Raw genomic sequence first — 12,994 nt, forward strand, 5'->3', positions numbered from 1 at the left:
CTTGCACCCCCTTCTGCCTACTGATAACTCAAATTCATAGGTCTATCTACCCTGTCTTCCCCTTCTCTGCTGTACACACACATGGGTCTTTAGGTCTTTTTAGACTCTCCTCACACTCATCTGGACATACAGATACACAGATGGTGTCAGTCTACCTGCAGATTACTTTTAATGTTTTCCACAGTTTTTCAGCTCATTGGGTGGCGAGAGGTAGAGGAAAAGTCAAGAATGCAGGGAAATGGGGGGTTGCTAAACAGGTGCTGTTCTTCAGGAATAAACCCGCTACTCACTATTCACAGTGCAGGCCTGTGGGAAACTGCCAGTAATGGGAATACATGCCAAATATGATTCTGGCTTCTCTCCACAGCGTAGCCCAAAATCTATATCCTGTTTTCTTATCCAGACATGCAGACATTCTTCAGGAAGTCGGCATAACCTACTTCACTTTCCCTATGCAAAGTCACAAATCCGACTTCCAGTAGAAAGGTCAACTGCAGACTTGCCTATAGATTTAACTATGAAGACTGGCACTGGCTTCATCTCGAACTTAAAGGACATGGTAAACACAGAACAATAATCACAAAGCAGAAGGAATTCTCAATAACACTATTTGTGCTGAAATACTATAATTCTTAAAGAAGAATACACTTAGTAATGCCATTTATTAAGGCACCTTATTATTCGTTCAACTTCAATTAATTCTTTTTTCTCTGCTTTATTTTCTCTTGGATTTCAGATTTCTGATCTCCCGTCCTTATGATGGCAAAGACTATCACAGCTAAGTACTGTAACATGGAATGTTGTAGTGAACAGCAACTTAAAGAGAAGGCTTATATATAAAATACTGATCATGACTCTGAAAACCAACACTGCTCTTTTGAACAGACCCAGTGGGGAAAAAAAATAAATAAATGTGTGGCTAGTATTTCAGATTAAGTTCAACATTACTGTGTACATGAAGTTGAATTACTCACAATGAGCTTGATTTCTATGTGCCAGTAATTGCCTCTTAACTTATAATAGAACTTCAGCCGGAGCCTCTGTAACAAAAATCCAATAACTTGAAATACGAAACTGTGTTTTACCTCATCTGTAGAAACTGAGGGGTCAGATTCCAGAGCATCTGTCTCAGCTGTTACAGGTTTCAGTACTTGACTCTTCAGGCACATACTCTGTTGAACCTGCTCCTCATCTTCTCTACGGGATTGATTCTTGACATCAGCAGGTTTCTCCTTTTGCTGTACAAAAATAATAATAATAAAGAAACAAGTAACAAAAAAGCATAATCAAACATACTGAATAGTAATTACAGTGCTTGAGAAGCGTATTTATGAAGCCCACCCTTACAGTTAAATTAGGGAAGCCATAATTATGTCTCTTAAATTTTTGTGTACAATGTTATGGCAGAGAAAACTAAGAAGAAGCACTGCTGTCATTTTATTATAACTTTTGAGAAAAATTATGGATTCCAAGTGTTCTTCCTGTGATCTACACTGTTCGTGTTCTCTTATTCTAATCAAGGACCTTGAGCTGTATGCCCCTGAATGCTGCCTCAAATACATTTTTAAAAGGTTTAGGTTTTCCCAGTCTTGGGCTTGCACTGTAGGTAGGCAAATAATCAGCTACTAGGCAGGATATTCACAGCCACCTACACAAAATAAGGAATTAAAAAATACTTACAGTATGTCCACAATGGAGAGCACATAATTGGCCATTTATTTGTGCTGCAGGGATACCTAAGCTATTGGCTACAAGTCAGATAGAATACATACTGAAAGCAGTCCACCCACAATGCAGAACACTAATTTACCCCAATTCTCAGCAAGTTCATGAGTGCACTCTGTGCTCCATCTTGTCATGGCTACACTGCCTTGAGCATCTCATGCAGTTTGCTAAATCTAAAGGTCTGAGAGGCACCTGGCTCCATCATCTATGGAACAACTCCTCAGGGAGGTGATGATGACAATAAGACCCCTGGATTAGTTTTTTGCCTCCAACCAGAACTTAGTTCTTCCCACACGTCATCATAGCTCCAGCTCTATTTTGTCAAAATTCCTCTTTTATCATGGTGCACAAAAGAGAACACAGCATTTCTAATGCAACTTCACACATGCAAAGTAAAGAAGAAATCTAAATAAATAAAGGAGACTCAAGCAAAATAACAGTGTTCCAACAAAATGGTTAGAAGGCATCACAACACAGTCAGGTGATTTGGAGTATCATCCTCAGAAAGCCACTTTGTGGCAGCTCACAGTAACAAAACAGTCCCTCCATTCACATTTTAAGTGTACATGAAAGGATTCTGGAATTTAACGTATATATAATCTGTGTATACTGCACATCAGGTAAAAATATCAGGTTTTTATTATTTATTAGTAGTATCATCCCCACTGCAACAAAACTGTATACAGACATCCTCAAATTCAATCACTTTCTTCAAATTTGTGTTCAATTACCTTCACTGGACTTGTTTCCCTTCTTTTTTCATCACTTTCAATATCAACATCATCCTGATGCTCTTTGCTGTCCAGAAGGTTCTCTTGGACTCCATCACATCTGTCCATAACTGGCCTCTCTTTATCAGCTTCCTCCTGGTTTGAAAAACACAAAATGTTTACAACCAGCAAAAGCCACAGCCCAAACTCCAAGCTTACCATAGAACACTGCACTCCATAATCTTTCTACCTGTCCTTCAGTTTAGCTTAATGAAAGGAGGTAACCCAAACACAGTTTCTTGGAGAAACCTACTCAGTTCAGTCTTCCAGGACCTTAGTAACTATGAAACAGTTTCTATTTCTCCAGAAATTTCTGTATGTGTGGTTATTTCAATGGTCATCTCTCTGCCTGCAACTGCTATTACTGGATGGTCAGATCAAAGAGGAAGTTTGCCAGGTTTCTCCTACAGCTTTCCACAGCTGAAGTTATTTATGGTGTAATTATCCTGGGACGATCTAGAGACCAGCAGCTCCAGATTAGTGACCTCTCATTATATACTTTGTGCCTCTATCATTCCTCTTATGTGGTTACAAAAATACATCTCTGCATGACCATGAATTTCAAGCAATTAAACAGGAACTGCTATTGAACAGACACACATATATATACACTGACATCTATTAAAACATATCAGTCGGGTACCTGAGCAGTTCGGCTGTATCTGTCCTTTCCTTGATGGATATTCTGTAATAGGCTGTCTGACAACACACCACTTTCTTCCAAAAGTGAACCATTTTGCTTCTCTTTCTCTGATACGCTTCTAATTACAACTTGACCCTGAGAGAAATAATGTCACAAAACCTACCTTACTGTAAATATATTTTAATATTTAAAAAATGAATGTATTTTAAAAAATGTTAACAGGAAAAATATTGCATTGCAGTTCTCAGTAAGTCTTAATGGCAGAAAAGAAACTCTAAGTTCTGAAATTACTGCTTAAGAAAGGACTAAGGTTTTCTGGCAGAGGCACACCTGTAATTTTCACATCTACACATTTTTTTCCCCCCCAAGGTGGCTTTGTCTTATTACACATAGATTGCGCTTGTATTGAAAGTTGCAGTTTTGAATAGATAGTAGGGTGCAACATGGGATGCAAGACACAAAAGGCATTTGAGAGACAGATGTCTCTTTAACCAACCCTCCACTGTCATTACTGTTAAGAAATACACTCACATTATGCATTTCTAAACACTCCCTTAACTCTTCTGTTGTGGTGCCCTCTTCTGCATTGATGGGAGTATCTGAAGTGATCTGCATCTCCCTCTTCAGCATTGTGTCTGTCTTATTCTCCATCTGTATTCCATCCGTGAGATCATCTTTTAACTCAAGGGCTTCGCTGAAACTATTTTCTTTCTTTTGCTTGACATTTTCAAGTTTTTCTTCAAGACTCCTGTGTTCACTCTGAAGTGTTTCAATCTCATCCTCAATAAACTTCTGTCCTGGTGAAGAAGTGTTTTGTTTAACAGTTTCTGCTAAAACCAAAATCTTCTTTAACATGTCTTCAAATCGACAAAGAGGTGCTTGTTGTTCCTTTGAACAGGAAGAAAACATGCAATTGAAACATACATTCACTCAATATACTTAATACTGAGATCTCAAGTCAATCACAAAAATCATAAATATTTACTGCAAACAACAAACTAAGCTGAGAAGTACGTGAAGACCTATTTGCTGCAGAAAATCAAACACTAAATTTTAGTCAGCCATATATTTTTATGAACAGAGAGCACCTGAAGCAATATGCATTAAGACAACGATAAAAGAATCAGACAGAATTCCATGAGGTGCACAGTGATCCAGTCAAGTTTTAAGAACATAATTCCTCCCTCTCTTACTGCTCAATTTTGAACTGTTAGAGGCATGGCAACTTCTGGAGGTAGAGGAATAGCAGTGATCGATATCTGAGCTACAGTTTCAGCTTTTAGTAGCTCCTAATGCTCACAGCTACAAGACTGTTCTCAGGTTCACCAAACTGCAGGAGAATGTCTACCTGTGTATGAAGAATGCTCCTTACCACTGAACTTAGCTCACTGACACTTATAAACCTTCTTCTCTGGCTAATTTGAAGACACTAACACCAAATTCAACAATCTCTTTCTTCATTATGACCCCCATAAATCTACAAGCTACCAAATTAAGTCAACATGCCTCACACGAGGACAATTTTACCTTCTGTTCAATTGACAGTAAAAGCCCATTAAGAGCGGACCTTCATTAAGAGTGATTTCAGGCCTACATTTACCTCAATGAAAGGAATGCAACACATATTAAATGATTTCAAAGTGTTTCTTGGTTATTCAGTTTGATACAAGCAGCTCTTATAAATCAGATGATCTCTATAAGCGCCCGGGGGATGGACCTACTTTCCCCATGATGCAAAACCTGCAACATACCTGTGATTTCAATTGTTTTTGCTCAGTGGATGGTTGTTCCACTGTTGGACTCGCACAGTCAGCAAGCTTTTGGGAAGCAGTTTTTAGCTCTGTGCTCAAGCTTGTTACCATATCCTCAAACTGCTGATGCTCTTGAACGTGTCTTTCCAATGTCTCCACTGCAGCCTAAAAATCAAGGAGTTCCTAGGATTAGATCAACACTGACATAAATGGACCTAAACGGGGTAAACACAATAACAAACAGCATCCAGGAAGCCATTCGTTCTTCTAAAAGGAGAAAACAACTACGTGACCTAGAGATTTCTAGGAATGGATGCTTCAGATCAAAGCTATCGCAATCTGCTTGCAAAGGTAAACAACTATTATTCTTCACACTTATCTTGCTCTCATTTGATTAAATGTTCTTTTTCTTCTGCAAATGGAAGTGAAAAGTATGAACTGGTGCTCTTTTTCCCATGGTAAGAGAGAGAAAGGAGCCCCCTGCCCCTTTACAAAGCAATCTTCACCACTCCTAGTTTTAGTCATCAACTTCTCAGTTGAATGAGACCTACAGGCAAACAGCAGGACCTGCAATAAGACAGGCTTTTTATACCAACATTCTCATAAGAGCACAGAGTAGGGTTCCAACCTGTAGCTGGCTGAGCAGATTTTCATGCTGATGTTTTAATTCCAACCATGATTCCTCTGTGAAGCAGGAATTCTCAGCAAGGCTCTGTAGGTGATCTTGGCTTTCTAATTCATAAAATTGAGAAGTTAGGTCTTCTGCTCTCTGCAAGAGCTTGGTGTAACTTGCCAACTGAGCTTGCTTCTCAAGCAAACCAGGCTGAAGGGCAAAACCCATCTCTTGTTGCTGTTTCTTCAGCTCAATTAGAGCCAGTCTCAGACCTTCTTTGCTTTGCTCACACTGTTCCCTGTTGAACAGAAGTTGCTCTTGAAGGCTAAGAAAAAGATACTGATTTTAATCGTATTAAAATATTTTGCATTTATTACCTAAAAAATGAAAAGTTATATTTGCATACTGTTAAGTTGGATCTACCATAGCCACTGATCCTTCTGAATGTCACTTGTACTGCTTGTACTGGGTGTTTATTAATAACAGAAGGCAATGAATACTCTGAGGAGTACTTTTAGTATTATATTTGAGTATTTTAATTTTAAATTTTAGTATTATATTTGAGTATAAGTAATATATTTAGTATTATTAAAACTATTAGTTTTAATAATTAATTCTCTGGTAATTATTAAAAGTATACAGTAGGTCTGCACTAGCTCCATTTGTCTCAACAGCAAATTTCCCAGTGATTTTATTGAACTGTTCTAACATTCAAGGATGTTACAGCAGACAAACACCTTGAAATTGTCTTTAACTGCAAAATCAGAACTTCAGTTTGTTTTCATCACACACATGTAACCATGTGACATGTTCTAAAGGGTCGATTTGGTTATCAGACACACTCAGCTCCCTTGGCTGACTTACCTATGACCAGACTTTGGCAGAAAATAACTTGAAGCAACAACAGCTGCCACAGCCAAGAAAGTGTCTCAGCCAGCTGGAATAATCCAGACTTTAAAACTCTACTTTAAAAATTCCAGCCAACTGGATTTACATGAAAATCTCCTTTAAATCAGTAAGGATGTGTCCATGGTAGATCACAGCACTACTGGGGAGGATGCCTGGGGCCCCAAGCCCAGTTCAAAGCACAGGAAAGAGCCACCACAGGGTCTAAATCAGTGCGGCCTCCTTACTATAACAAGAAGATCCATATCATACATTTGCAAATTCCACGTTACCTTCTATATGCAGTGACTAACTGACAGGTCCTTTCCCACTGATTCTGGAGGTCAGAAACAGTCTGCTGAACCTCTGGCTTCTTAATTTTGTCATTTCTTATCAACGTTTCTCCAAGAGGTACTATGTTCTGTATTTTGGCATCTCCTGCATCTTTGAGAGCTATGATTTCCTGTGTTAAACAAGAAGCAGCACAAATACAACAATCTTAGGTTAGAGAATAAAAGGTATTACCAACAATGTCTTTCATTCTTGATTTCAAGAAAAAAGAATTCTCCTTCTAATATGTCACATAGCAAATGTTTTTACAGACAGATGTTCTAGTTTAGAAAGCTCGGATAAGAAAGCTCAGATTTATTCATTATACTCTATGTGACAAAATCAAACCACTATTGGTCTGACATGATAAAAGAACTCCAAATCTCAGGGAGATATATTTATCGCAATACTATCCCTTCCATAGTAAGAAAAATGTAAATACAAGCAGCCTCATTTCTGGCCATTCTGTTAAGAGCCTCTTATGTTCTCAGAAAGGAGACAGCAGAGAGGACACGGGAGCCTAAGAGAATCATCACTTAGTGAAAGAGCAGAGCAGCCCAGTCCAACAACACTGTAGCACACCCAAGAATCTACACACTTTGCAGAGGCTCTCCAGGTGCCCCAGCTACATCACTGACCTCCCTCCCCACCTCTGGAGTAGTTTATGATGGAAAGACGGATGGCACCAGCACCCATTCCTAAGCTATGAATTCAGTTTTACTCCACATAGAGGCGTAGCAGAAAATTTCCTCTAACATGTTTAATGAACTATGCGAAAAGAAAATAAGAAGAAAACACTCACACACACACACACACACCCCAAACAAGTCACACAGCGCAAGCAATCAGCAGTGGTAGCATATCTTATAATGTATTGACTCATCAAGCATTTGCTTCATATTAAGTGCAAGCTGTGTAGTGCAATGGGAATAACACGATACCTTTATTTGATTAATCCTTTCGTCTGGTGTCAACTCGCTTTCCTGTGAGCTCAGATTATTAATAGCCTTCTCGAGTTTTTTGATCCAACTAGACATATCCTGGGCAAGCTCTTTGAAATGCTCATCCACTGCAAGTCCCTGAGTATTTCCTGCCATCTCATTTACATTTGTCATTAGTGTTTGATATCTACTAACAAGATCACCCGTTTCTGAAATGATTTCATCTTCTGTCAGCCCAGTCTCCCTCAAGGAATTTGCCAGCTGAGCCAAGGAATCGAACGGTTCTCTGAAAAATACATCAAATGAACAAACATCTATTTCTCATACCAACACAGAGCAATCTTCCTTATGTGGAGTTCAAAGACAACAATACCTCTGCATTAATAATGTTTTATACAGGTTTTCAAGTTTTGTCTCATCTTTTTTAATCTCCTGTAGTTTTTCTTCTTGAGTGGTGAGCCACTTTTCTAAGACTGTGCTGCTTTCTTGAAGGCTGAAGAGAGAATAAATACAAGTGCAGGTCAAAATAAGAAGCATTAGCAGACAACACTGTCTTTCTGAGAAACACAAACACCAAGCACCTGATCAAGCTTGTATGTAAATCTTAGCTTATGGATAGTTTTAAGTACCCTGGTTCACAACAATGAAATATGTAAGTATATGCTCCTATGAAACACATCACTGTATGCTCCTATTTGACACTAATTCTACTATGCAGAATTGATATTAATTCCATACCTATTGAGCTGCTGGAGAGAAGTACCAAGTTCCTTTTCCCGTTTCTGACATTTGGATATCAGTCTTTGCAGTTCTGCTTCTTGATCTCTCACTCTGCTGCTGAGCTGGTGAATGCTTGCTTTGGGCAAGTAATTCTTCACTTTATTCAACAGAGTTTTGACCTCTTGGATATCCCCATCTTTGCCTTCAGAAGTTAAGAAGTGCTGAATGAAAACACAAACATGTTTATGAGAGCTGCTGTTATACAATAGATCATGCAGTCAGGATGGCCGAGCGGTCTAAGGCGCTGCGTTCAGGTCGCAGTCTCCCCTGGAGGCGTGGGTTCGAATCCCACTTCTGACAACGTGCTACTTTTTTCACCATGGTGAGGCACTGGAATGCGTTACCCAGATAAGCTGTTGATGCCCCATCCCACCCCATGGCGCTCAGAAACCATGTTGGACAGGGATCTAAGTAACCTGACCTGGTGAAAGATGTCCCTGCTCATGGTGTGAGCTTAGGACTTAGATGATCTTTAACGTTCCCTTTCTGACCCCAACCATTCCATAATTATAGGATATTTAAGCTTCGAGTGTACCTCAACCCCAGCTATCACCAACATGTCCTACATTCCTCCTTCTGACAATGACAGCATGTTACTCATGTAGTCCTCAGGTTATTTTACTCTCAAATGGAAGAAATAAAGAAGACAACTTGACAATTTTAACCTCTACAGAATCATAGAATCATTAAGGTTGGAAAAGACCTCTAAGATCATCTACTTAAATTGCCAGTCCATCCCTGACCAAGCCCACTAAGCCATGTCCCCGTCATATGCCATGACACATCTGACTTTCTGCATCTTCGCACACTGAACTATGCAGTTAGGGTCCACTGACTTACATTAAGTACTGCCCTGCCTCTTTCATGAGCAACTCTGAATTTGAATGGTATTATTCAATTTTAACACAGATTTACTTTCCACCTATCGTCTTAATACTTTATGTTACACAAAATGCTCTTTGGGCCTCAGGTTACAAATCACATTATGTGAACTCACTCCCCAGAATAATCTCCTGTAAAAGAAAGTAAAAGTTCAAGGTGAACCAGCAATAGAAATTAAGTATATTTTAGTACTTTACCTTTAGTCTCTGAAGTCTTTCTTCCAGCATCTGTTTTGTTTCTGAGGGGTCAAAGCAGTCCTTCAAAGACAGCTGAGTGCTGCTGAACCAATCATTAAAATTCTTGCACTGACCTGAAAAAAGACATTCCAATTTTCTTCATTAAATGTACTATGAAAAAAAAAAGATCCCTATTTAACACGAACATTTCAAGACAATTCATAATTGCATTTATCAGTGCTGCTGTCAGAGGCTATTTTCACACTAAAGACGATGTGAAAGAAAATGCTTTAATTAATGCTTCTTTTTACTCAACATTTATTGACAATAAACAGCCATATACTAGGAAGGATGGTCCACCAGTCATAGCAGTTTTAGTAAACAAGACCCGGAATAGCATATTATGAATTGTTCTCCTTTCTAAACAAATATTGCTCATCTGATGAGATTACTTCTGTATCTAAATGAAAAATAATTGGAAAGAGTAAATATGTTTTATTTTTATAAGTTTTTAATGCAATGTTTTGACATTTGATCCTGAATTCTGTTGGAAACCAAAGCCATTTTTATCCAAATCTTCAGCTTGTTACTTTGGCAATAAACTTGTTTTTGACAATGAATAAAAATCAATTAATTTTGCAACAAAACTGATTCAGATGGAACCTACAAACTGAGAAAGCTACATAAATGTGCCATGTGTTCACTTACGATTCAAAACACCTATAAAGTGGTCCTGAAACACGTGCTTTTTCTTATTGAACAAATCGGTGACACATTTAAGCTGCTTATTTAATTCATCCACATCGGGACAATCCGTCTCTTCTTGGAGTAACGTCACGTGATGTTTTTGTTGCAGAATTTTCTGATGTATCTCCTAATGTTAAAAGAAGAGCAGAAGTTTACTGCCTTGGTACCAATCACAGACTTTTACAAAGGGGTTTATTCCTGCCTGTACGTCAAAATAATTTCTTAATGTGCAATGACAGTAAGAAAGAATACGGTTGATAGAAATAAGCACTAGTTGTGTGTTTACATCTCTACGCGTATATAATCACACCGTGGTGTATATTTTTCATCACACAGACATGTGAGAGGCATCATAACACAGTACGTTCCAGAGCATGTAATAACTGGAACCAATAATGCCTTAGCTGACACATGCACTATTCCATTCCTCAATGTTTTAGGCAGTCTGTAAAGTCCCTGCAGATAGAAAGATGCCTTCAGGACAGATGGGAGAATTAATTTAAACCCAGCAACCAAGTACTGCCACATCTGCTTCAACACATCTTGATTAGTACAATGCTGGAATTTTTACCACTAACCTTTTTCAGTAGCTGCAAGAGTTAACTAACTACATTTGATAACAACCTGTGAAAATTGTTTTTTCTTTCATGTTTCCAGCATCTTTAGGAAGTATTCAAGTGAAGTTCTCCTCTTGGGTTACTCTATCAACATGGCTACAGGAGAAAAACTTAAGAAGATGTACCCAGGAGAGAAACAATTAACAAAATTGTAAAAGATGCTTAACTGGTGACACATTACCTCTAATTTAGTAAAGATCTCTAAGGTGTCAGAAGGAGATAAAGCTTTTAAAAGCGATTCAGTCATCCCAATCTGTGTCTTGGCCAGATCAAGGTCTCCTTTTAGCTCTGCTGTATTCACACTGAGTTCACTGGTACGCTGCTTCGTTGTCAAAAGGTCTTTTATTAACTCCATTTTTTGCACAATAGATGATCTGATAACCTTAACATTGGGAATTAAAAAAGAAAAGTGTAAGAAATTATAGTAGATTGATTTCTTATCATGCTGCAGGACTTCACAATAGATATAGAAAGCAATTACATGAGTTGCAGTCCAGACGCTTCAACTACAGTTTCTTCCCTCCCACCCCACAAACTGAACAATAATACTATTTAAGCCCTCCTCTGAGGAGGAATAATCTCTGTTTATTTTCATTAGTGATGCATTTACTTTGCCACTATATTTATTTGTTAGTGTACTCCAGTGCTGACTCAATTTTACTCAATGGAACTCCTCTGACTTCACTGTCTGTTGAGGGCAAATGCACAAATAGCCAAATAGAGAATTGGTAAAGGATCAAGGAAGGCTCACGTGGTCTCAAACAGTGGAGAAGGACTCATTCTTTGATGTGTGACATTAACATAAAAAGACGAATAATTCCTTAATATCCACAATTATCTTTGGGCAAGTCAAACTGAGAAATTTCTATGGCAAAAGTGATGCTAGAAGCAGGTCTTGTAGTCACAAATACCTTAACATCAGCTGAAAAATCATCTTCCTACCTGGAGCTCCAGGGGAGGTTCATTACTATTCAGAAGTTCTTCTATCTCAGCCACTGTGTTGTCAAATTTCTGGAGTTTCTGCTCCTGGACGCATATGCATGCCTAATGGTGGGGAAAAAAAAAACCACCACACTTCTATAACTTTCTTTCTCTTAAATTTAATTTTCACATTTCTGTTAGAAAAATATATCTCTCATTTTCTGACTCTTTGTTTCAGCATATACAGCTCCCACTGGTCCAACAGTCGCTTACTTCAAGATCTTCATTGTAGAAATTTAAGGCTGACAATTTTTGGTTCTGGGGTCAGAAACACTCCAGGTTTCTCAGGCAAAAGTAGCTGTCAATGCAAATCCAGCACAAATTTAACAGTCTTAACTATTTTACTTCTATATTAACCAAGAAAAGATGCAGGTAAATAATCCTTGTGGGATTTTTTTTGTTTGTTCTAAGCATTTCTTAATGCTTTTCTTAATGCTTACAAAAAGGGTAAAATATCTTGAAATAGTCTCAGATATCATAGACTTAAGTCAAGAATTGGTCCCCTGACTACGCATTTTGGTACAGATGAGATAAAATAAAACATATCCTGTTTCTGCTTTCTTAATATAAGTCTCCTCATATACAAAAAAACCTTGACTTGTTGGAATGGATTCTGGAACTATACAATAATGTGGAAGTAAAATATCAGCTTCAACTTATGAATCAGTGCATTCCAAAAGTAATCACACTGCGTCTGATTTCAGGATTCCAAATTCCCTCGGGACAAAATATTCACTTGCAGTCTCTACACAAGGAATCCTCAAGACCCATCCAGTCCCTGCAGCCCTTAGAAGTACTTCCATTTCCATCGTGCTTGCAGGGGAAAGGACTTCTTTGATGTTTCACATATCGAAACTACCTTTAAATATACAGTTGAAAAATTCATTACTCAGTACTTTTGGGATACACGAACCTGTGCTCTGCTGAGTGGTCACAAAGGACCTTGGGTTTCTGTCCCGTGTAACACTGCAGCACTGGGCTTGTAATTCAAATATGTTTCAGAATATATATTTAAATATATATATATGTATATATAAATGAACCTGGCTCCCTCTGGAAACTTTAAAATTTAGAAAACTTCATATGAACTGAATCTGCTATTCAACTCATGCAGTAGTTCATGGCAAAGAGAATTTTTCTCCTCATTCCCCTT

General features: G+C 38.2%; 1 protein-coding gene and 1 non-coding gene across 7 annotated transcripts in view; one reads left to right on the forward strand and one right to left on the reverse strand.

Moving 5' to 3' along the window:
* The window catches only part of SYNE2 (spectrin repeat containing nuclear envelope protein 2), a 156,243-nt gene that overhangs the window by 90,305 nt on the left and 52,944 nt on the right, over positions 1-12,994 (reverse strand). For 5 of the 6 annotated variants that reach the window (XM_015865457.2, XM_015865454.2, XM_015865458.2 and 2 more), the window contains exons 34-47: positions 11,803-11,904; positions 11,042-11,242; positions 10,205-10,370; positions 9,518-9,630; positions 8,397-8,599; positions 8,032-8,151; positions 7,659-7,944; positions 6,681-6,850; positions 5,518-5,827; positions 4,890-5,054; positions 3,670-4,026; positions 3,139-3,273; positions 2,457-2,591; positions 1,086-1,238 (exon numbers count right to left, since the gene is read on the reverse strand). In XM_015865457.2, coding sequence (XP_015720943.1) covers positions 1,086-1,238; positions 2,457-2,591; positions 3,139-3,273; positions 3,670-4,026; positions 4,890-5,054; positions 5,518-5,827; positions 6,681-6,850; positions 7,659-7,944; positions 8,032-8,151; positions 8,397-8,599; positions 9,518-9,630; positions 10,205-10,370; positions 11,042-11,242; positions 11,803-11,904 — 2,616 coding nt within the window. The remainder of the gene's footprint in view (positions 1-1,085; positions 1,239-2,456; positions 2,592-3,138; positions 3,274-3,669; positions 4,027-4,889; positions 5,055-5,517; positions 5,828-6,680; positions 6,851-7,658; positions 7,945-8,031; positions 8,152-8,396; positions 8,600-9,517; positions 9,631-10,204; positions 10,371-11,041; positions 11,243-11,802; positions 11,905-12,994) is intronic. The other variant, XM_015865456.2, reaches the window with a different exon arrangement.
* On the forward strand, positions 8,656-8,738 carry TRNAL-CAG. Its single transcript has one exon. It is a non-coding gene; the product is annotated as a tRNA-Leu (tRNA).

Source organism: Coturnix japonica, chromosome 5 (genome assembly GCF_001577835.2).
Source record: "Coturnix japonica isolate 7356 chromosome 5, Coturnix japonica 2.1, whole genome shotgun sequence".
In the NCBI taxonomy this organism is placed as follows: domain Eukaryota; kingdom Metazoa; phylum Chordata; class Aves; order Galliformes; family Phasianidae; genus Coturnix; species Coturnix japonica.